The 20,756-nt window shown below is 44.9% G+C and overlaps 1 protein-coding gene across 1 annotated transcript in view; it reads right to left on the minus strand.

The window, feature by feature from the left end:
- Positions 1 to 20,756, minus strand: part of MYCBP2 (MYC binding protein 2) — a 151,394-nt gene that overhangs the window by 95,715 nt on the left and 34,923 nt on the right. The window contains exons 18-29 of the mRNA XM_054975001.1: positions 10,371 to 10,490; positions 10,022 to 10,103; positions 8,735 to 8,852; positions 7,724 to 7,928; positions 7,393 to 7,546; positions 6,030 to 6,202; positions 4,829 to 4,954; positions 4,602 to 4,729; positions 2,426 to 2,517; positions 1,362 to 1,496; positions 1,160 to 1,243; positions 543 to 639 (exon numbers count right to left, since the gene is read on the minus strand). Coding sequence (XP_054830976.1) covers positions 543 to 639; positions 1,160 to 1,243; positions 1,362 to 1,496; positions 2,426 to 2,517; positions 4,602 to 4,729; positions 4,829 to 4,954; positions 6,030 to 6,202; positions 7,393 to 7,546; positions 7,724 to 7,928; positions 8,735 to 8,852; positions 10,022 to 10,103; positions 10,371 to 10,490 — 1,514 coding nt within the window. The remainder of the gene's footprint in view (positions 1 to 542; positions 640 to 1,159; positions 1,244 to 1,361; positions 1,497 to 2,425; positions 2,518 to 4,601; positions 4,730 to 4,828; positions 4,955 to 6,029; positions 6,203 to 7,392; positions 7,547 to 7,723; positions 7,929 to 8,734; positions 8,853 to 10,021; positions 10,104 to 10,370; positions 10,491 to 20,756) is intronic.

A 20,756-nucleotide genomic window follows, 5' to 3' on the forward strand; every position in this document is an offset into this window, starting at 1 on the left:
ATCTGGAATGAATTCACGTAAAGGGTCTCAAACTGAGGGATTGGCCCCCTTGGGAGTGTGGGTCACCTAGCTCTAAGGAGGCCCACAACCTTGAGTCCGATTACCCCCTCTTTAGTGGCTTGAATGACTCCTGGCAGAGGATTTCACTGATCCACACTACATTTGTGGAGCCCACAGCATCCCAAGCTGGTTTAGGGGGAAAGAAAACTCTAGAAGAACTGCTCCTTTCGTCTTACTTCACAAAATGGAGTAAGCATTTTCTGCTGTGCCCCCCCCCCCCACCTGAAGGAATGGCCTCTCTGGCAAACTCTGGAAGATTCCTACACTAGTAGAACCTTCAGAGAACATGTACAATAGAACATGCCAAGAGGGCATTTCTATGAAAGGTATATTGTTGTAATGTTAGTAGCTTGTTAATAGTTTTTATTTTATTTATTATTAGCCAGTGTTCGCTTCTTGGGTTCTCCCCCCCGCCCCGCCCATCTAAGATGACCCTTGTGTATAAAAACACACAGACAAGAGGAATTGCAGCCATTACTCACCACTGAGACGGTTCTGGCAAAAGATCGCTTTAAAATGTGTACAGGCTCACTTGTTTGCTGCTTCCCTTTTGATGCACTGCCATCGCTTGTCGGCAGCCTGGTAGAAAAAAGGAATGAAATATCAGTAACACATTTTCACTCTAGAAGCTAGTTTTACAGAAACAAACACTTGCATACTACATATTTCTGCAGAACAGGTTCACCTTTAGCAGTAATAAACGGGGTCTGTCATATTCAAGGCCAAGTTGGATTTGTACTCATGTCTTCCCAGTCCATGTCCAACACTCAAACACTGTGATGTTAGGCCGTGTTATTCCCTGACTAGGCCCGCTGCCTCCTTGAAAGATCTGGGTACCCATCCTACTCAGCCATGAATTTCAGCAAAATGGATTTGAGCAAGCCATTCTCTGTTAGCCTAAGCTAGTTCACGAAGTGGCAGGCAAAAATGAATGATGATACCCCATCATCCTTGCAAGAAGGGTGCATACAAATGCAATCATAAATATAGTAAAAGACCACTGGGCAGCCACTCCACCTTCATCAAGCAGGGGATCTGTTTTTGCTGAACCCTGGATTCAGCCTCTCCCCACCTCCTCTCTATTAAAGAAAAGAATTACCTGTATAGTAACTGAGGAATCTGCCCTGCGTTGACATCTGTGCCATTGTTTGATTTCTTGGAACTCTTAAACTGAAAAACAACACTGAAAGAAGAAATAGTAATGAAAACACAGTTTATCCTCCATTTCAGATTTCTACCTCTCAACCCAATACACACACGAGCACATACACACACAGAGAGAGAAAAAAAGTAACATTTACCCATCATCTGTAGTGATAGAGGCTTGTCCATGGGACCCACAATCACTGCTGGGACCAGATACTCGTGCCCAGGCTACATACCACCAGCCAGCTTGCAAAAGAACTGGTTCATCAAACATCATTGCATATTTTTCCCTGAAAGAAACAGAGAAAAATCTGATCCAATGATAGTTAAATTCCACAACCTCCTACCAAAAAGTGGGTGGGTGGGGGGTCCCAACCAAATACGCAACAATTAATATTTCAACTTTAATTGATTTGTTCTGACTTTCTATACATTTTTAACACATTGGTTGGAATCCACAGAACAGCTCAACGAGGTCTGATCACACAAGGTGAATTTGAACTTCTGTTTCTCAAACAGTGGCTTCTCTCCTCTCCCCCTGTCTAAGGCAGCATACCAAATCACTGTTGAAAGTAAAGATTCAGATTATTTGTGACAGGGCAATGGTTCTGCTGTTCAAAGTAAAGTAAGACGTGGACTTGGGACACATCCCGCTGCTCTTTGGATATGACCCAAGACTTTAGGACGAGGCAGGCTAAAAGTCCAATCCCAGTGATACTGGCATACAAAGTTAAATTAAAGATGTAATTATAACGGCACTGGTTCTCTTTTCACAGTACACTTGGACCAAGATACACAGAAGTGATGAAGGGTGCACTTCTCCCCATATATATCATTTTGTTAGATCTTGGCCTCAATGGTTCCTTAAAAAGAAAGTGCAATAGGAATACATTCTGTTCCGAACAGGAAGAGAATGGTCAAAAGACCAGCCTAGGTGGCAAATCTTAGGTGTTAATTGCTTTGATATCTTGAATTTCTCTACATTGACTGGTATTTTACATTCCTTCAGAAAAAAAAATATGTTATCACCAAAGTTAGTTTCAGATACGTCGTTTGCTGAAGAAGGGAGCTTTAACCTTTGAAAGCTTATACTCTGAGAATCTTGGTCGCCAAGGTGCCGCTGGACTCAAACCCAACCAAAAGCTCATTATTATATGTTTAAAATTATTTGGCAAAGTAACAGCTCTCAGTACAAGCTAAAGGCATGGGGTTTTTTTACCTTGCAGCGCAATCATAAGCCAAGACATCCGTTTCCGCAAGAAGGTCACCGTCCGTCTCATGATCACCCCCATCTGGGCCCAGTTCAAACAACTGAAAAGAGATGCCTTTAAGAGTTTTACTTCCCTGCCTTCTTTGTACGTTATTTTACCCACCCACCACTTTCAAGCCCAGGAAGATTATTATTGAAGTGTAGCACAATTAAGCAGAGCTCAAACTATACAACTAAGAAGGATCATCAGAACAAACAGCATGGAAAAAAATGTTCATAGACAGTCCCATTAAGCCACAGATCACCAAGTACTTGGGAGGAAAAAGAACTCTGTAACGGTACTGTGCCACAACAGCTGAAGAACATTTTTTACAAGAAACGCTGCATGATTTTTAATGCAGTAGGCCTACATGGACTTTTGACGCGTTAAAGCAAACACAGTCCGCTCACTACAGACCGTAGTCTGCCCAGAGCTTTTCAATCCCTGTTTCTATCAGCCTAAAGCAAGCAGCAAATACAACATGCCTATTGAGACTCTAGATGGATTGTGTTTTGTTTGGAGAGTCACGAGTCATTCAGGCCTGCAATAGGGCAAGGAATATATAACAAACTCAGTCCATGAAGACTTAAATTCAGGACGCTACTGAGTTTGCAGAGCCGAGCTCTGTCCATATAATAAACAAAAAGAGTCCAGTAGCACCTTTAAGACTAACCAATTTTATTGTTGCATAAGCTTTCGAGAATCAAGTTCTCTTCGTCAGATGCATAGTACAGAAACTGGTCAAATATAGAAGAAGAGGGGGGAGGAGGGGAGGGGAGAGAAGATGCAGTTACGGGGGGGAGAGGGAGGGTGCAACCAAAACATTCCTTTGCTAGTAAATGTAAACATCTCCTTTTGGTGCAGGGGTCAGTTGGGTGAGGCTTCAAAGGAGTTTGCTGTGTTAGTCTGCAGCAGTAAAACAGCTAGACCATCCAATTCCTATGTAGTATAAGCCTTCGATAACCACAGCTCTCCCCGTCAGATGCATCTGACAACTCGGGGACCACAGTTCTCTTTGTCAGATGCATCTGACGGGGAGAGCTGTGGCTATCGAAGGCTTATACTACATAGGAATTGGATGGTCTAGCTGTTTTACTGCTGCAAACTAACACAACAAACTCCTTTGAAGCCTCACCCAACTGACCCCCACGCCAAAAGGAGATGTTTACATTTACTAGCAAAGGAATGTTTTGGTTGCACCCTCCCTCTCCCCCCGTAACTGCATCTTCTCTCCCCTCCCCTCCTCCCTCCTCCTCTTCTATATTTGACCAGTTTCTGTACTATGCATCTGACGAAGAGAACTTGATTCTCGAAAACTTATGCTACAATAAAATTGGTTAGTCTTAAAGGTGCTACTGGACTCTTTTTGATTTTGCTACTACAGACTAACACGGCTAACTCCTCTGGATCATATAATAAACAGTCAGTCACAACCACTGCCTTCAGGGAGAGGGTTATCTAGATTGTGAGGGGGCTGATAAAGGACTGCCATTTTTACTGGCTGCAGATCTTAACTCCGACAGCCTTTTATGCTCTCAGCAGTCTTAACTGATGTGCATAAATTTATTCCACACAAAGACAATATGGGTGTGTGGGTGTGTTAAATTTGTTTTTGTTTTTTAAATCATGACTCAAAATGTTAAAATTTCACATCGGACATATGGTCCAGTTACTTCAATAAGAGGAGAATACGGTATATTTATACTGCCTTTTTCAAGTCTTAACTCAGACTGAAAAACTGAAGTTGTCAAAAATCACCCATCATACATATATAGGAAATGGAATATAAGAATAAGGCTTCCCTGCCCCAACTTACAGCCAATGTTTTGCCTTCCCAACAGCACTTAGTAAGAGTGTACTTAAAGTCTACATTATACAATCTTCTTTGAACTATATGACTCATGTAGATCAAAGCTAAAAAACTGAACTACAACTTCCTATGGTGCTCCACAGCATACCTAATATTGCATCAAGGTTACAAAGTCTATTTTATATGTGCTAGATATGTATACAGTAATAATTAAAATGTAATAACAGAAAAATCTTTTTCTCCATTGCTTGACAATCTCTCTGTCCTCCCCTTTTACAATTTAGCACTCTAAACTCAGATTAAAGCAATATGCCCCAACAAATTATTTTTCTTACCTTTATTTTAGCAGTGTATTCACCTCTACCTCCAAAAAGACCGAGGCCTCCAAGTAAAATGTCAGTGTCAGCACAGAAGCGGATGGCTTCAACTGAGTGGGCTGAGTAACCCCAGCCTCCCCCATGACCTGTACAGAAAAAAATTTGCAAATGTTAATGTACGACGTTTCATACATTACTTATGGGGGATGGGGGAGGTGTAGAAATAATCTGTATCTGATACATACTTTCAAATCTGTTGACAATACTATAGTCTTCTTTGGAATATACTTTCATCACAGCTTGGGTTTCTTCTTCTGTATTTGCAACACCCATTTTTAAATCCTGCATAGCAGCCAAGGTATCAAGGCAACCTAAAACAAAGGAAAAGGGAACTGGTTATCAATTGTGGAAAATAAAATCTTGTTTCTTGATTCCAAAATGTACAATGAATAATAATGAATAATGAATAACAATGAAGAATAATAATAGAAGTAGACTAAATGCCTATGGCAGACCTTCTGGTATTCCAGTTTTCATCCTAATGACTGCAGAACACATTCTCAGTAACTTAACCAAGCAGTAAGACACAATGACAATTGAGGATTTAAGAGCCCGTTTGAATTAATGATGTCATCAAAGCTGGAATTTAAGCTGACTGGTAATACTTGGGTTAAACATGGAGTGAATATGACAGCTAAAATTCTTCTCCAACTGAGATTTTAATCCAAGAGAACTCCTCCTTCCCACCCACCTGGATGCTGGAAAACAGTGGCAGGAAAAGAGGTCTCCTGCTTCTCCCCAATACTTGAAACATTGCTACGACAGCAACCATGGTGCTAGGAGCCATGGGAAATGAACTCGCACCTGGGTCACTGTCACGGCTCTGGAAGAGTGGAAAGAAAAAGGAGAGAGACTTCCTTCTCACTGCTTTCAGAGAAGCCACAATGCGAATCCAAAAATCATCGGAAGGACAACAGGATCTGATCTGATTCTGTAACTGTCTTTGAATAAACTAAGCTATTCCTTGAGGGAAATGGCATGTATCCTGCCACTCTGTTCAGCAGCACCTGAAGTCTTCCTCCAGCCTGAGGCTTCCCCCAGTAGAAATGCCCCGAAGCTTCCCAAAGCAATCCAAATTGCTTCGGGAAGCTTTGATTTGGTATTTCCAAGTCAGGGCCATCATACGGTATGGGGTTTTTTTCCGAACCGGGAACCCGAAGCGCACACCCCTACTGGGACCAGATCTCATCCACAACTAGAATACACTTGAATCAGAATACAGATTAATTTAAATGGCATTATTGGGTAACACTTCAGAGAACACAGATTAACAAAGCATGTAGCCATTCATCATCCAGAGTCTTTAATAAATGTATCAGAACGGAAAAAAGTGTATTTTTAAAGGAAAATAATTGCTACTTTTTCTTTTCAAGTTAAAATTGATACCTAGAATGTGCAAAGCTGCATGTGACCTGGTTGTAAGAGCTTTAGACCCTGTTGGAAGAGCAAGTTCTGGACTCAGGATACTACAACGTGATTGCATGTCCGGAGCAGAGGGAAGCCTGGAATCAGCCACAACCGCATTGTAACTCCACAGCTCTCTTGTATTTGACCGAAACCTGATCAAGCAACAAAAGTTTTATGTAACAAGTTTTAGAACAGCAGCTATGCAACAGTCATTTCTCCAAACTATTCTTACAGATTGGTACGGTGGCTCTCAGATCACCAGAGCCCTTCAACAAGCAGAATGTTGAACAGATTAAGTTTTACACCATCTCTGTGCAGGTAAGGGAGAAGAATGGAAAATTCTGAGGACACAAAGACATACTCTTTGCCTGTGATGAAAGAAATTTGAAGCACCAGCTGTCCACACTCTGTAATCCTTGAAGGGTGGTGGTGGTGGTGAGGATTTCTTTTGGACACAAAAACTGCAATCCCTGGCACGTTTACTAGCCAACAAGCTCTGTTAAACTCAGGAGGACTTACTCCAGAGTAAACATGCACAGGACTGGCTAATTTGAAGGGCCCTGACATATCAGAGGCCATGCTTGTACAGTCATGGATGCTGCAAAGGAGTTGCGCCAAACCCTTCAATGTGCCCTACCTTGCAACACATTATTGCACACAAAAGGAATGTTTTTTTTTTTTAATTTCATCTTCTCAAAAATGCATGTCCTGCCTCAGGCTCCCCTTTCAAACCTGATGCCTATTATTCTATTTTCTCTCATTGCTCTCCTTAATGTGTTATCCTTCTCCATTTCTTGTGCTCAATGGTGTCTTCCATTTTCTTTTAGTAACTGCCTGGGTGTGTTTTCCAGAAGCACCAAAGGCATATACTTTAGTACACCCCCCTCTTCCTCCAAGGAACTGAGAGTAATACTCTTTCCCCTAATGTGTTTTTAATGAAATTTGTATGGATATTGCGAAATTATGTGTATTGTTTTTAAATGATCTGACCCACCCTGACCCTGCTTGCTGGGAGGGTGGAATAGAAATTTGATAAAAACAAATAAATAAATAAATCCTCATAAACAAACCTGTGAGGTAAGCAAGGGTGAGAGAGTATAACTGGCCCAAATTGACACGGTAAGCTTTGTGCCAGAGTGGGGATTTGAACTAGGGTCTCCCTGATTTCCAGTCCAACCCATTAACCACTTCACTAGTTCTGCATTAAATTTATAACTATGAATAAGGATCAGCATTCTAAACATGAAAAATATCTCAAATGCCAGTAGAAGGTCTACTTGAAGTTCTCCCCACCCCACAAATATTTGCTTTATTCCAACATCTATCTCCGACCTATACATACCTCCAAACAACATCATAAACAGGATCTAAACATACACCAAATCCTTGAAGGTCCTCTTGTTCAGAATCATTAAATGTCTTACAACTCCCATCAACTTTATTTATCAGGAGACATTTAAATGGAGGAGGCTCAGATATAGAAGAAGGTACCAAACCTGAAAAAAAATTAGCCAAAGTTACATGGATACTCTTCCATTCATTCCCTAAAATGACAACAATGCAAAGATCTATAAAGTGTCCAAGGGATTTTGTTCTGAGAAGGCCACTGCAGCAGCACACGGTTGAGATAATTGGTGTGTTTCAATTATAATTAAAGAGTAAATGAACCTTGCCTATTATATGTCTGCTGGCAAAGATCTCCGAAGTAGCTAGCACATGAGAGTTGATGAGAGCTTCATCAATGCGAAGGAAAGTCTGGTCTCCACTTGCTCCAACCCACGTAGCCTTCCGCCCGTATTTGGATCCTATGTTAGGCATGGGTGCTGGCTTTGCATTCCAGTAAGGAATATCCAAAATGGGTCTCCCAAGCTGCCCTTTCTAAAGATGCAAGTTAGAAATCAAAACACTGAATAAGAATTGGAAAATATCCTTAGCGCTGCTAAAATCATTTGTGGCATTTAGATAAATGTAAAACAAAGATTTTTTTTTTACAGGCATTGCTTACATTTCCTATGCTTCCACAAACATACTATGTTTCAGTTCAACAAATAGCAAAGATCTGTTATATTAGATAACCTGTATTATTAGTATATAGATTAAAATGTTCGTTAGTAATTGAGAATTGCTAATTGGGCTTGATCTAGAATGGATTTGTCTTAAATGAGTTAATCTGGACAGTATCCAGATGGATCTGAATCAACATACTGAAGTTCAGCCCCGTTAAGACGGGGAGAGCTCCCTGCTCAGTCCTCAATGAGCCCACCACCACCACGACCTGTGAGCCCGTCCAACCCTTCTCCTATGCAAATACGCATGGCTTTGGCAATGCTGGGAAGTGGGCTTCCGTGACAGCCCATGGAGTTCCTGTCAAGGGCACTGGTGGTGCTGCAAGTGGCACACTAACCCCGAAAGAACCACAGAGGTTCCCAACACAATTTCGTTCCCTGCTGCTACAAGCAAGTAATTTGGGGCAGGAAAGAAAAGGAGGAGGGCCTTCTGTTTGGAGAAATCATGGCAGGTCAGGTCCAAACTTCAGTACGGTCTATGCTCACTCAAAAAGCTTATTTTTCAAATTGGGTAACATCACTAATTTTAAGGCCATCCTATCTGAACTGCTGTATATATAACAAAAAAAAGTACAACATACGAAACAAGCAGCTTATTGTTAAAAAGAAAAATCTTACAGAGAAGCTTCCAAATGTGAAGACTTGCCCATCCATTAACAGAATTGCTGTATGATTGCTGCCAGCAGTAACTTGCGTGCTAGGTCCAGGTAATGCCTGTACCAGAGTAGGACATCCCCTAGGTCAGATAAAGCCACTGTAAGTGCATCCATTCATGCTCTATCAGAAACATTCAATCTATATACGTATCATACATGAGAGTAAGAAAGCATTGGTATAATTAAATCAAGAATATGTAATAGTAAATACATATTTAACTCAGCTTCTAGTGAGTAAAAGAAAGCATTTAAGCCATTATCAGAGTGAATAACGGTCATTAGAATAATATAGGATTGCACAATTTAGTGGTTTGAATGCCACTTAAATATTTATGCTGTTTTCCAGTTGTGAGGAATACCTTCATGCTTTTGACTGATTTATTTTCCAATAACTACGACTTGTCAAGATGTGTATGATATGCATTAAAAACTGGCATGTCTACAACCAACTACTCAACAGCAAAATACACCAGATGGTTCTTATGGTTATCTTTATACATTGGATACATGAAGCAATATTAGTAACCACTTCTGATTCATCAGTCTATTAACACACACTTTTTTACCCCCCACACCTTTGCCATCAAAAGAATGCACATGTTTCAGTTATATACTTTTCAGAAACACAGAATCAGATGTCACAGTTATTACGGATGGTGACAATTTGATAATCAGTGCTCCTCTAAAGTTTCATTGTGGGCATAGCTGCAAAAATGAAATAAGTCACCTCATTATAGTCAGACAAGAAATTAAGTGAGATGGTTCATTTTAGTTCTGTTAAAGATAAAGCAGTGAAAAATCTGCTATTTGTCATTACAAGAGAAGTGCCCACTCACACATCTGGTGCGATGAGTACCAGAATACTAGGGAAAAGAAAGGAGAACGGAAACCATCTTATTTGAAGTTGACTGTAACTTGGATTTATTCTGAGGCACATACATTTCCTAGAATACTCGTATTTATGTTTGCAACTTCATCTAGTATGGTGAATACAGTTACATATGTCTGCTGTGTGTGTGTGTGTGTGTGTGTGTGTAGAGAGAGAGAGAGACATAGCATGAAAGTTCAAACATCAGATAAACACACACTCATCACTGTGATACAATTTCCACCATAATTTTCCACAAGATCTCTTGGAACAGAAATAATTTTTTATCTAAAGAGTTAAGACAAGTTTAGGGAGATTATTTCCATCTAGTTCTTGCAATCAGACAAAAGTGCAACTATTCCACTTCAACCATGCACATACCTGGAATTAACATCTCCATGTCCGAGCTGCCCGTGTTGCCCATATCCAAATGTATAAACATCACCATTCTCCATCAGAACAACTAAGGGTTAAAATGTAAAAAGCATAAACTGAAAATGCTACAAGAGTTCACAAAAGGAATTCATTCTAATGTATCCCAATGAAGAACCTTCTCAGATCAGAGGCACCAAGTATTTATTTTAAGGACTGCAGGACGTGTCTTTGTTACTTTATAAGCATGACAAGATCTCCGCGAAAGCTTTTAGCAGAGGAAGTTTTAACGACCCACAGCACTTATAATGAAAAGATAAGTCAAGGGTTTTAGTATGTGAATGCTGTAATTCTTTACCAGAATGGTGAAATCCACAACTGACTTGTACTGCTCGGAGTTCACAGTCGAAGTGGACGGCTCCAGGTGGATAGGTTGTGATTTTGCTAGTATCCTTTTCACTTCTATCGCCGCTTCCATCTAGAAATGTAGTTCATAATTATACCTCTCTCCATTAGTCAACATGTTTCACAATAACTAATCATCATCAAATTAGGGTGAAGGAAAAGGAGATTACCGGATATAGCAACAGAAATAAGGTATTTAAAATGCGGATATCAATAACTGGTAACAGGTGAAAAATTTGAGGAGACGTCTTCAGCAAAAGATCAGTCTTTTTGCTAAAATCAGACTAAATGATGATAAAAGGAACATCCAGGCAGTTTGTTTCTTTAGCTTTAATTTAGCAGTGTTAATATATACAAAGATTTCCACATACATTCAAAGAAAATAAAAAACATTTCTTAAGAAGCTTAATTTGTATGCAAATTGTATTTTAAATGTTGGCTAAAGTGGTTGTTTATGTATATATGAGAAAGGATTGGTATGTCAACCTCTGTCTTGTGTCTAGCAAATTCTACAACTTAAAATAAAAAGCTGGAGAAAGATATTTTGCTTTCTGTTGATATCATATGTCTGCTACCAAGTTCACACACTCCAAAACACTTTTTTCTAAATAAATAACCTTATTAATTGCAATAAATATTTCATCTGATTTCTAAAATGACCATATTAACCCATTGTACTGCAGAATGTCAATCCAAAAAAGAGCTAAAGTTCATCATAAAACAGGGTTAACATACCTGTAACTTATGTTCATCGAGTTCTTCTGTGCTGACACACATGGGGACTGCGCAGGCGCAGGCCAGCCGCCGGAGAATTTTCTAGAGCTTCCATGGCTCCGAAGGGGCCGTTTGTCGCGCGCCTCAGCGACCGTTTTCCCGCCCAAACGGTCACGTGATCCTCCAGCGACCAACGGCCCCTTCCCTCAGTTCTCCCTTGCCGCCGCTTGACCAACACACTTCAGCCATAACACCTTAAAAACACCAATTTCCGTTACAGCCAACACAGTATTGTGCATTGGAGTTCACAGCGGGGTAGGAGGGAGGGTTGTGTGTCAGCACAGAAGAACTCGATGAACATAAGTTACAGGTATGTTAACCCTGTTTTCATCTTCGTTCTTCTGTGCCTCCACACATGGGAGTGTACCAAGCTTCACACAATAAGGAAGGCGGGGGTGAAGTCCAACACAATTTTATTAAGCAAACAAGAACAACAATAAATAGATATGCATATATACATCTATGTAAAAATACTGTGTAAGGACACATAAATACTCAATATTTACATATATACACACCCCCAGGTACATATATACACACTTTCACTCAAGGGTACCCAACAGGTACGTCAAGAAAGTCATACCAAAACTCCCTCAGGAAAAGAGGGAGTGTAAGACAGCCTTGGCCACAGATACATCCTGCTCCGCATTGACATCAACGGCGTAATGCCTGACAAAGGTGTCTGCAGAGGACCATGTGGCTGCTTTACAAATGTTAACCAGGGGCACCCCCCTGAGGAGTGCCGAAGAGGATGCTTGGGACCGCGTGGAGTGGGCTCTGACATGAAGCGGGCAAGCCACCCCTGCCAGGGAATAGGCCTTGCTAATGGCCGTCACAATCCACCTAGACAGGGTCTGTGAGGAAGCCCTGTTACCCTTGTCCTTGGCCCCAAAACATACAAACAGGTGAGGACTGGAGCGGAATCCCTTCGTCCTATCCAGGTAATAGGCTAGGGCCCTCTTCAAGTCTAGGGTATGGAGGGCCTTTTCCCCCCTAGAGGAGGGTTGAGGAAAGAATGCAGGCAGTGAGATATCCTGCGAGAGGTGGAAGGCGGACACCACCTTGGGCAGGAACTCAAGGCAGGGACGCAGGACCACCTTGTTGGGATGAAACACAAGAAAGGGAGGGTCAGACCGCAGTGCAGACAGTTCACTGACCCTTCTGGCCGACGTGACGGCCACCAAGAATGCTACCTTGTAGGATAGCATATCCAAGGAGCCATAGGTTCAAATGGAGGCAACATGAGATGTGAGAGCACCAAGGACAGTGACCACCGAGGCACTGGCGCAGACACAGGTGGGTAAAGATTGTACATGCCCTTAAGGAACTGGCGGGATTGTGGGTGAGAAAACACCGTAGCACCCTCAATTCGGGTGTGAGCAGCTGATATCGCTGCCAGGTGGACCTTGAGGGAGGAAACCTTCAAGCCCATACCACGCAAGTGGCACAAATACTCGAATACAACCCCCAAGGGACTGCTGTCAGGCACCACCCCTCTGGCAAGTGCCCAGAGCTCAAACCTGCGCCACTTGGCCGCATAAGCGCGCCTAGTGGATGGCCGACGAGCATTCAGGAGGACCCTTTGTACCTCGTCAGTAAAGCCTATCGGGGAGGAACGATCCGCCAAGCCGTTAGGTGCAGCTGCTTGGGATCGTGGTGGACTAGGCTCCCGTTTAGGAGAAGGTCTTGCCGAGGAGGCAGACTCACATACGTCCGTTTGGACATCCGCAGGAGCTTCGGGAACCAAACCTGCCGTGGCCAGAAGGGGGCCACTAGGATGCAGTCCGTCCCGTCCTCCTCTATCTTGCACAGGACCCTGGGAATCAAGGGGAACGGAGGAAACATGTAGTGCAAGCCCTGCGTCCACGTAAACTGGAAGGCATCCCCAATAGAGAGGGGGTCGCTCCCTGCCCTGGAACAGAACGTGTGGGCCTTGGTGGTCGCCGCAGTGGCGAACACATCTATCACTGGATGACCCCACATCTGGAAGATCGGCCCAACGCACTCTACGTTCAGTTCCCACTCGTGTTCCAGTAAAGGGACCCTGCTGAGGGCATCTGCCCGGGCATTGTCTGACCCAGCCACGTGTATAGCACGGAGCGACACGCCGTTCTTGATAGCCCACTGCCAAGTGAGTGTGGCTTCCCGGCACAGGGCCATGGACACTGTGCCCCCCTGCTGATTCACATAGTACATGGCAGTCGTGTTGTCCGTCTGCACCAACACCTGACGATTTCTCAGCAGTGCTGTAAGAGACACAAGTGCGAAACGAATGGCCCTTAGTTCAAGCACATTGATATGGAGGGTCTTTTCCCTGTCAGACCAGACATCTTGCACAGCCACATCACCACAGTAAGCACCCCATCCCATCAGAGAGGCATCAGTGGTAACCGTGATGTCATGGTGTTGATACCCAAAAGGGGTCCCTCTAAACAAGTTGTCATCAGACAGCCACCAGTCCAAGGAGGGGAGGATGACCCTCGGGATAGAGAATTTGAGGGACGGAGGGTGCAGTAGAGCATCGTACCTCCGCACAAACCAGTTCTGGAGAGGGCGCATACGCAGCCTAGCGAAAGGCACCACAGAGGTGGCTGCTGCCATATGCCCTAGTAAGCACTGGATAGCGCGCACAGACTGGAACCGGTTCCTTTTAAACATGGACACTAGACCCCTTAGGGACCGAGCCCTCTCCAAGGGGAGCAGGGCCTTACCCTCCACAGAGTCCAAAAGTGCACCAATGTAGGACACCTTGCAGTTGGGCACCAGTTTGGATTTCTCCAAGTTCACCAGGAGCCCCAGGCGTTGGCACGTGCTAAGTACCAAGCCAATGTCCTGCACCAGCCTAGACTCTGAGTCAGCCACGATGAGCCAGTCATCGAGGTACGGAAAGATAGTACAACCTTCTTCCCGTAGGAAGGAAACCACAGGGGCCACACATTTAGTGAACACTCGTGGGGCAGTGGACAGGCCAAAGGGGAGCACCTTATACCGGAAAACCCTTTGCCGGTAAACAAAGCTCAGGTATTTCCTGTGCTCCTTCCGTATGCCCACGTGAAAGTATGCGTCTTTTAAGTCAAGAACCGCAAACCAATCCCCCTGTTTCAGCAAGGCGATCACAGCCGCCAACGTTACCATTTTAAATTTGGTCACCTTGAGGAAGGCATTAAGGCCCCTCAGATCTAAGATGGGACGTAAGCCCCCATCCTTCTTAGGGACCAGGAAGAACCTAGAGAAGAAACCCTTTACAGAGTCGTCATAGGGCAATTCTTCCACAGCACCCTTGGCCAAGAGCGACACGATCTCCGCATCCAGCTCGGCCATAGTGTTATTGACAGCTGTCAGGGGTGAACTGCATCTAGGCAGCTCAACAAACTCCAGCCCGTACCCCAGTTCAACAATAGTTAAGACCCATGAGTCAGATGTTATTGACTCCCACTCAGAGAGGAGTGGACTAAGTCTGTCCGAAAAGTTCGGGGGTACGGCTGGCGCGACCTGTCAGTACTGCCTCCCGGCGCCCTGCTGGTCTTTCTGCAGGGCCGGTTGCTGTGCCTGACGAGGCTTGAAGGGCCGACGCCTCCTCTGCTGTTGTGCGGGAGGGTAGGGCCGCTGCTGGTAGGCAGGATACTGATGATAGCCCGGCCGCTGCTGTTGGTATCTGCCCTGGTAGTGGTAAGGGCCAGACCGGGGAGCGTACCGTGACCTGGAGGAGGGCTTGTCCGCTGGAGCCAGACCCAAGGACCGCGCCGTCTGCCTGTCCTCTTTTTTCTTTTTCAGGGTCTCGTCGGTCGATTTGGAGAACAGCGAGTCCCCTTCAAAGGGCATGCTCTCCACCCTGGAACGCACCTCCTGGGACAGGGCCGTAGACCGCAACCAGGAGTGGCGCCTGAGGACCACCGCCGACGCCATCCCTCTAGCAGCAGTGTCAGCAGCGTGGCTCCCAGCGTTCATCTGCTGCTTAGACAGCCTCACAGCCTCCGTCTGTAGCAGGGACACCACAGCCTTCTGCTCAGGAGGGAGGTCCCGGGTATAGGATGCCAACTTCTCCCAGAGGTACAGCTGGTACCCTGCCATGATGGTCTGGTAGTTGGCAATCCTCAGACCCAGCGAAGCGACGATGTACTGGCGCCTGCCCATGGCATCAAGCTTCTTGCCCTCTTTATCGGCAGGCACCGAGGAGTGACCCGATCGTCGGGGGTTGAACTCCTCTGTGACCAAGGAGGAAGGTGGAGGGTGTTTCACCAACGCCGGCCAGGTGCCCTGCTTGATCTTGTAAAGCTGCTCGATGCGCTTGGACGTTGGAGGTTGATCACAGGGCACCTGCCACACCTTCTCCACAATCTCCTCAATACCCTCGAGCATGGGGAAGCCTACGTACGCCAGATTATCTCCATAGATACGTTTGAGGAGCTTGTCCTTGGTCTGGGGAAGTGCCGAAGAGATGTCCATCTCGAGAGCCTTGGCCATCCTTGCCATCTGATCGGCGTAGATGCGGAGGTCCTCGAATGGCGAGTCCGCAGATGGCACTAGCTCCTCAGCTGGCGATGGTTCGGACCAGGACTCCGACTGGTAGCCGCCAAAGCTCTCGACATCCTCCTCATCGGAACCGAGCTGGGATTCCGGAACCTGGAGCGGAGGGGGAGCCCACGCCGACCTCGACGTCGAAGGCCTCGGTTCCGACACGGAGAAGCCCGCAGGTGCCCCCTCCCATTGGCAACGGTATGGCGAGGGGAGGTAGGAAGCCTGCCGATGCCGGGACGCAGTGGACCGGACTGATCGGACACTGTCCCCGGAACCATGCCGCTCACGACCGACCAGAGGTGGAGACGGACGGACAGGCGACGGACGGCTCCGACGAGGAGACGGGCTCGGTTCCAGCCTCGGCGACCGAAGGGCAAGCGATGGTCGGCTCCGACGGTGCGGGCTCGGCTCCGGCCCCGACGAGAATTCCGCGGGCACCGTCTCGAAGGCCATCGGATCCGGCACCTGCACGGAGATGTCCTCTGGCTCCGGGGAGCCCAGGTGAGGGGAAGGCGTGTGAGGAAGCACGATGACCTCCTCCTGAGGAGCGGGACGCGGCGACCGATGGTGCTTGGTCTTTTTCTTCTTCTTCGGTGGTTCCGAAGAAGACCTCGGAACCGACGCGCTCCTCGCCTTCGAAGGGGACCTCGGCTTCGACCTCTTAGGCTTCATCGGAACCGATCCGACCGTCGGTTCCGACCGGGGACTCGGTACCAGGATCCTCGGTTCCGAAGCTGGTCTCGGATCCGACCTGGTAGATGACGCGCTACGGGGCGGCCGCACCGGTCCCTGCGCTGGAGAGGCCGCTCTCGACGCCGAGGTACTCGGGGGACGCGGTTTCGACCCCGACCTCGCGGAGGCCACTGAGCCAGCTCTGGAATGCCGTTCGGCAGAGGGGCTTGGGCCGGCCTTGGAGGAGGGCAACGGAGCGCCTCCGGACATGACCTTCTGCCACAGGGAGGAATTCAATCGGGCCTTGCGCTCCTGCCGGGCCTTGCTGGTGAAGCCCTGGCAAATTTTACAGGCCGTCACATTATGGGTCTCTCCCAAACAGAACAGGCACAGTTCATGGCCATCGGTTTTGGCCATTTTCGTGTGGCATTGGAGGCAATGCTTGAAGAGAGCCTTTGAGGCCATCTTCAGGGGCACGCGAAAGGAAGGTCAAAAACAGTCCGAGTCAAATTACCGAGTCCACAACAATGTCCAAAACGAGATCCGAAGAATAGTCGAGGTCACGAAGTCCGAAGTCAAAAGCCAAGCAATCAGTCAGAATAAAGCACGAAGCACAAAAAAGCACAGAGCAACGAAGCTCACGTTCTCTCCAAGCGGCGGCAAGAAGAGAACTGGGGGAAGGGGCCGTTGGTCGCTGGAGGATCACGTGACCGTTTGGGCGGGAAAACGGTCGCTGAGGCGCGCGACAAACGGCCCCTTCGGAGCCATGGAAGCTCTAGAAAATTCTCCGGCGGCTGGCCTGCGCCTGCGCAGTCCCCATGTGTGGAGGCACAGAAGAACGAAGATGAACTATTAGAATTTTTTCAGAGCATAAAAGTTAAGAAACCAGAGCAGATATAGCTCTACGCTTCCCAAGGTCAGGATGTGCCTGCACTGTGCCCCACTGACATAATTAATATTTCTTCACCCTGCTCTGCCATGATTGCTTTTACCAAAGAGACTCCTGTCATTCTTCCAGACACTGAGTTTTTTTGCAAAATGTGCTGAATTCTACAAAGCCTAATGCTGAACTATGTATCGGCAAGCGTAAGAACGATGTTAATTTTCTGCAGTGAAAACCAACAGGAGTCTTGTGGCACCTGGAAGACTAACGTATATTTCTTCCAACTAAGTTTTATGGATGAACTCACATCTGAGAAAGTGGCCACTAATCCACTAAAGTTTATACTTTACTACTGTGCTTGGTACTTATTAGTCTTTCAGGTGTCACAAGAGTCCTACCTATAAATCTTTGCATGGATAGTAATATATGTAACTTAATTTGAACACAAATTAGGGGAGGAGGGACCAGAACTTTGCGGCACAACATAGTCAAGCTCTGAAGATCTCAAAGTATTAACTGGAATATTTAACACTATGAATCAAAATCCAAAGCTAAACTTGAATGCTCTCTTTATGAATATATATTACATACTCTCACAGGGATGTGAATAAAAGGGGATTAATAGAGAGATGAAGGCAGCCAAAGCCACGCTCAAGTGTATAGTGATGAAAGGTAGTACAGCCAACTTAATGAAGTTCACCAAGGGTGGCTTAATGTACTGCTTCAGTTTTTTAAATCCCATCACGTGCTTTCAATAAATTCAGAAAAAAAGGAAGAAATAGCTTCCAAAGTTCTCTTTTCACACTAAATATTCCACTTAATCTTTTGAACTGAGATCAGAATCGCAACAGCCTGACCTTTACCCCTTCACAAGTGTATACTGATCTTATTATCTGAACTCCTCTCTTTTGTATTGCACAGAAGCCAATGACTGGTAGGGATTGATGGGCTATGGCAACCTTAACTTCATGTATATTTGGAATTCTGAACAGGCCTGCGCAATACTTCAGAATTCTGCAAAAGAGCTATTATTTAAGAGGTCAAGTTGCTAGGAAGGAGAATATAGCAAGTCCTCTCTCAAAGAGCACAAATCTGTTTAAGTGTTAGACTTGCATTCTCCCTCTCTCATCCTTTTGCGTGGAGCAGTCTAGACTAGCCCCAATTGGATCATACCCCTGCATTGAGACATCACAACTGATCCAAGTGGACTGAAGGCTGTGTCTTCAGTCTCAGCACACTGCACAAGGGGAATGAATGAGGGAGAATACAAACCTCAAATTTAACCAAGTTTGTGTTTGTTATAAATAAAATGTATTGTTGATGTCTGAGTGTAGCCTAAGAGCCAAAACACACGAGAAGAAATACCCAGGTTCAGCACGTGTTCTCTTACCTCAAGGTTTGCCGGGATCTGTAGGCGTCCTGGAAGCTTAAAGTTTAGCATTTACAGAGCAGCAGGAAGGGGAAGGGAAATACAGGCGCCTGTATTTCCCTTCCCCTACCTGCTGCTCTGTAAATGCTAAACTTGTTCTCTTACCTCAAGGTTTGTTGGGAAGTGTAGGTGTCTTGGAAGCTTAAAGTTTAGCATTTACAGAGCAGCAGGAAGGGGAAGGGAAATACAGGCGCTTGTATTTCCCTTCCTGCTGCTCTGTAAATGCTAAACTTTAAGCTTCCAGGACGCCTACAGATCCCGGCAAACCTTGAGGTAAGAGAACACGTGCTGAACCTAGGTATTTCTTCTTGTGTGTTTTGGCTCTAAGAAACCTGTTTTAGCTACACAGGGATTTTCCCAAGTGACGACTCTAATTTGGAATAGCAAAAGGTCAGGAGAAGATTCAGATACGATATGAAAAAAGAGAAACGTAAGAATAATTTGAGGGCAAAATCTCTCTCATGTGCGCATGGTGCCTGCGTGCATGTGTGCGCACACACGCGCACACACACGTAGCATGCCTGAAATTATGTCCTATTGACAGGAGATCAAGTTTTTAAAATTTATTCTCAAGGTGAAATAAAAAGAGCACAGGAAGTAAGAGTTTTCCAGCTTTGAGTACAGTAAGAATCCAAAAGAGACAGTGCTGGTGAAGTTATACCTTTATCAGGACCAAAGCCCCATGCAATGAAGGCTGAGTTTAGTGAACCAATGCATGGGAAGCTGTTTTATATGTCACAGCAATAAACAATTTAATCAATATTATTTTCAAAAAGATATTTTAAAGCTAACAGCTTTACCCACTACTAAGATGCAACAGTAGCAAAAAAAAAAAAATTCTTCTACATGCAAGTTCCAAATCCCTCTGGTTGGTCCCATTATTCCTCAAATCTGGCAAGAGTTAAGAGCCTGCGTGATACAGACAGAAAGCCTGAATTAGCACTTGAGCGGGTTCCCACTCAAATAGTATGTTCAGGGAAATAGGGTCACAGAAAGAGAATCCAGAATGCACATTAAAAAGGCTCTAGAAATAAATGGTTTTGTTTTGCATACTCAGCAAGTATGATTTTAAAAGTTCATTTACCCACACCTACATTAATCTACCATGCAGAAACTGAATGTTTTCCAGTACTAACTCATTAAAAAGAGGGAGACGGGGAGGGGACTGGATCTCTGTTGGACTTGAATATAGAAGGATGGGCTCAGACATAGACTCAGCCATAAGGCATGCTGGGTAGGCCAGAGAAGTTTCACAGCGGCGTTGTAAGAAAATCACAGGATAAGCCCACATATGCTGCACTAAGCTCTTCAGAAGGACGCCAAATTAGGACAATATTGAATAGAAAAACTTTAAGATGCAATCAGAAGGATGTTACTGTGACGAGAACTGATCTGGCCATTTCACACATACAATTTTAAGTCACGAAAAAAGAAGGAACTGAGTGACAGCCTGGTCTGAAGCCATATCCTTGAGTTCCCATGGAACCAATACCCTATATTAAATGGTCTATGGTTTGCCATGCTTTGCAACAGACTCTTAGCTCTAACCCAATATCAATCCTGATCTGCTTCTAAATTACTGTCTTTACAACCAAAGTCGTAAACAGTGAGCCATCACTACCAAAAGGGAAAGCCAGAGTCTACTGCCTGGTCCTGTGTTTATTAGTACAGAAAGAAAATTGAGCTCTCTGTACACATGGTAAGGGTAATAATACTCTGGGGATTTCCCTCATTTATGAAAAAAATGAATGTCCTAAAGAGACACCTCCAAACACAAAGGGTCCCAGTGAGCACTGAGTACAATCCAGGAGCTGTGGAATGTTGAGAGAAGCTGAATATCAATTAAGAATGGAGGGGGAGAGGAAGTTTTTTAAATTTTATCTATCTATCTATCTATCTATCTATCTATCTATCTATCTATCTATCTATCTATCTATCTATCTATCTATCTATCTATCTATCTATCTATCTATCTATCTATCTATCTATCTATCTATAGTCCGCCTTTCTCGCTGAGACCTAAGGAGGATTACACAGTGCAAGTGAATACAATAAAAGCAATA

Source organism: Eublepharis macularius, chromosome 3 (assembly GCF_028583425.1).
Source record: "Eublepharis macularius isolate TG4126 chromosome 3, MPM_Emac_v1.0, whole genome shotgun sequence".
In the NCBI taxonomy this organism is placed as follows: domain Eukaryota; kingdom Metazoa; phylum Chordata; class Lepidosauria; order Squamata; family Eublepharidae; genus Eublepharis; species Eublepharis macularius.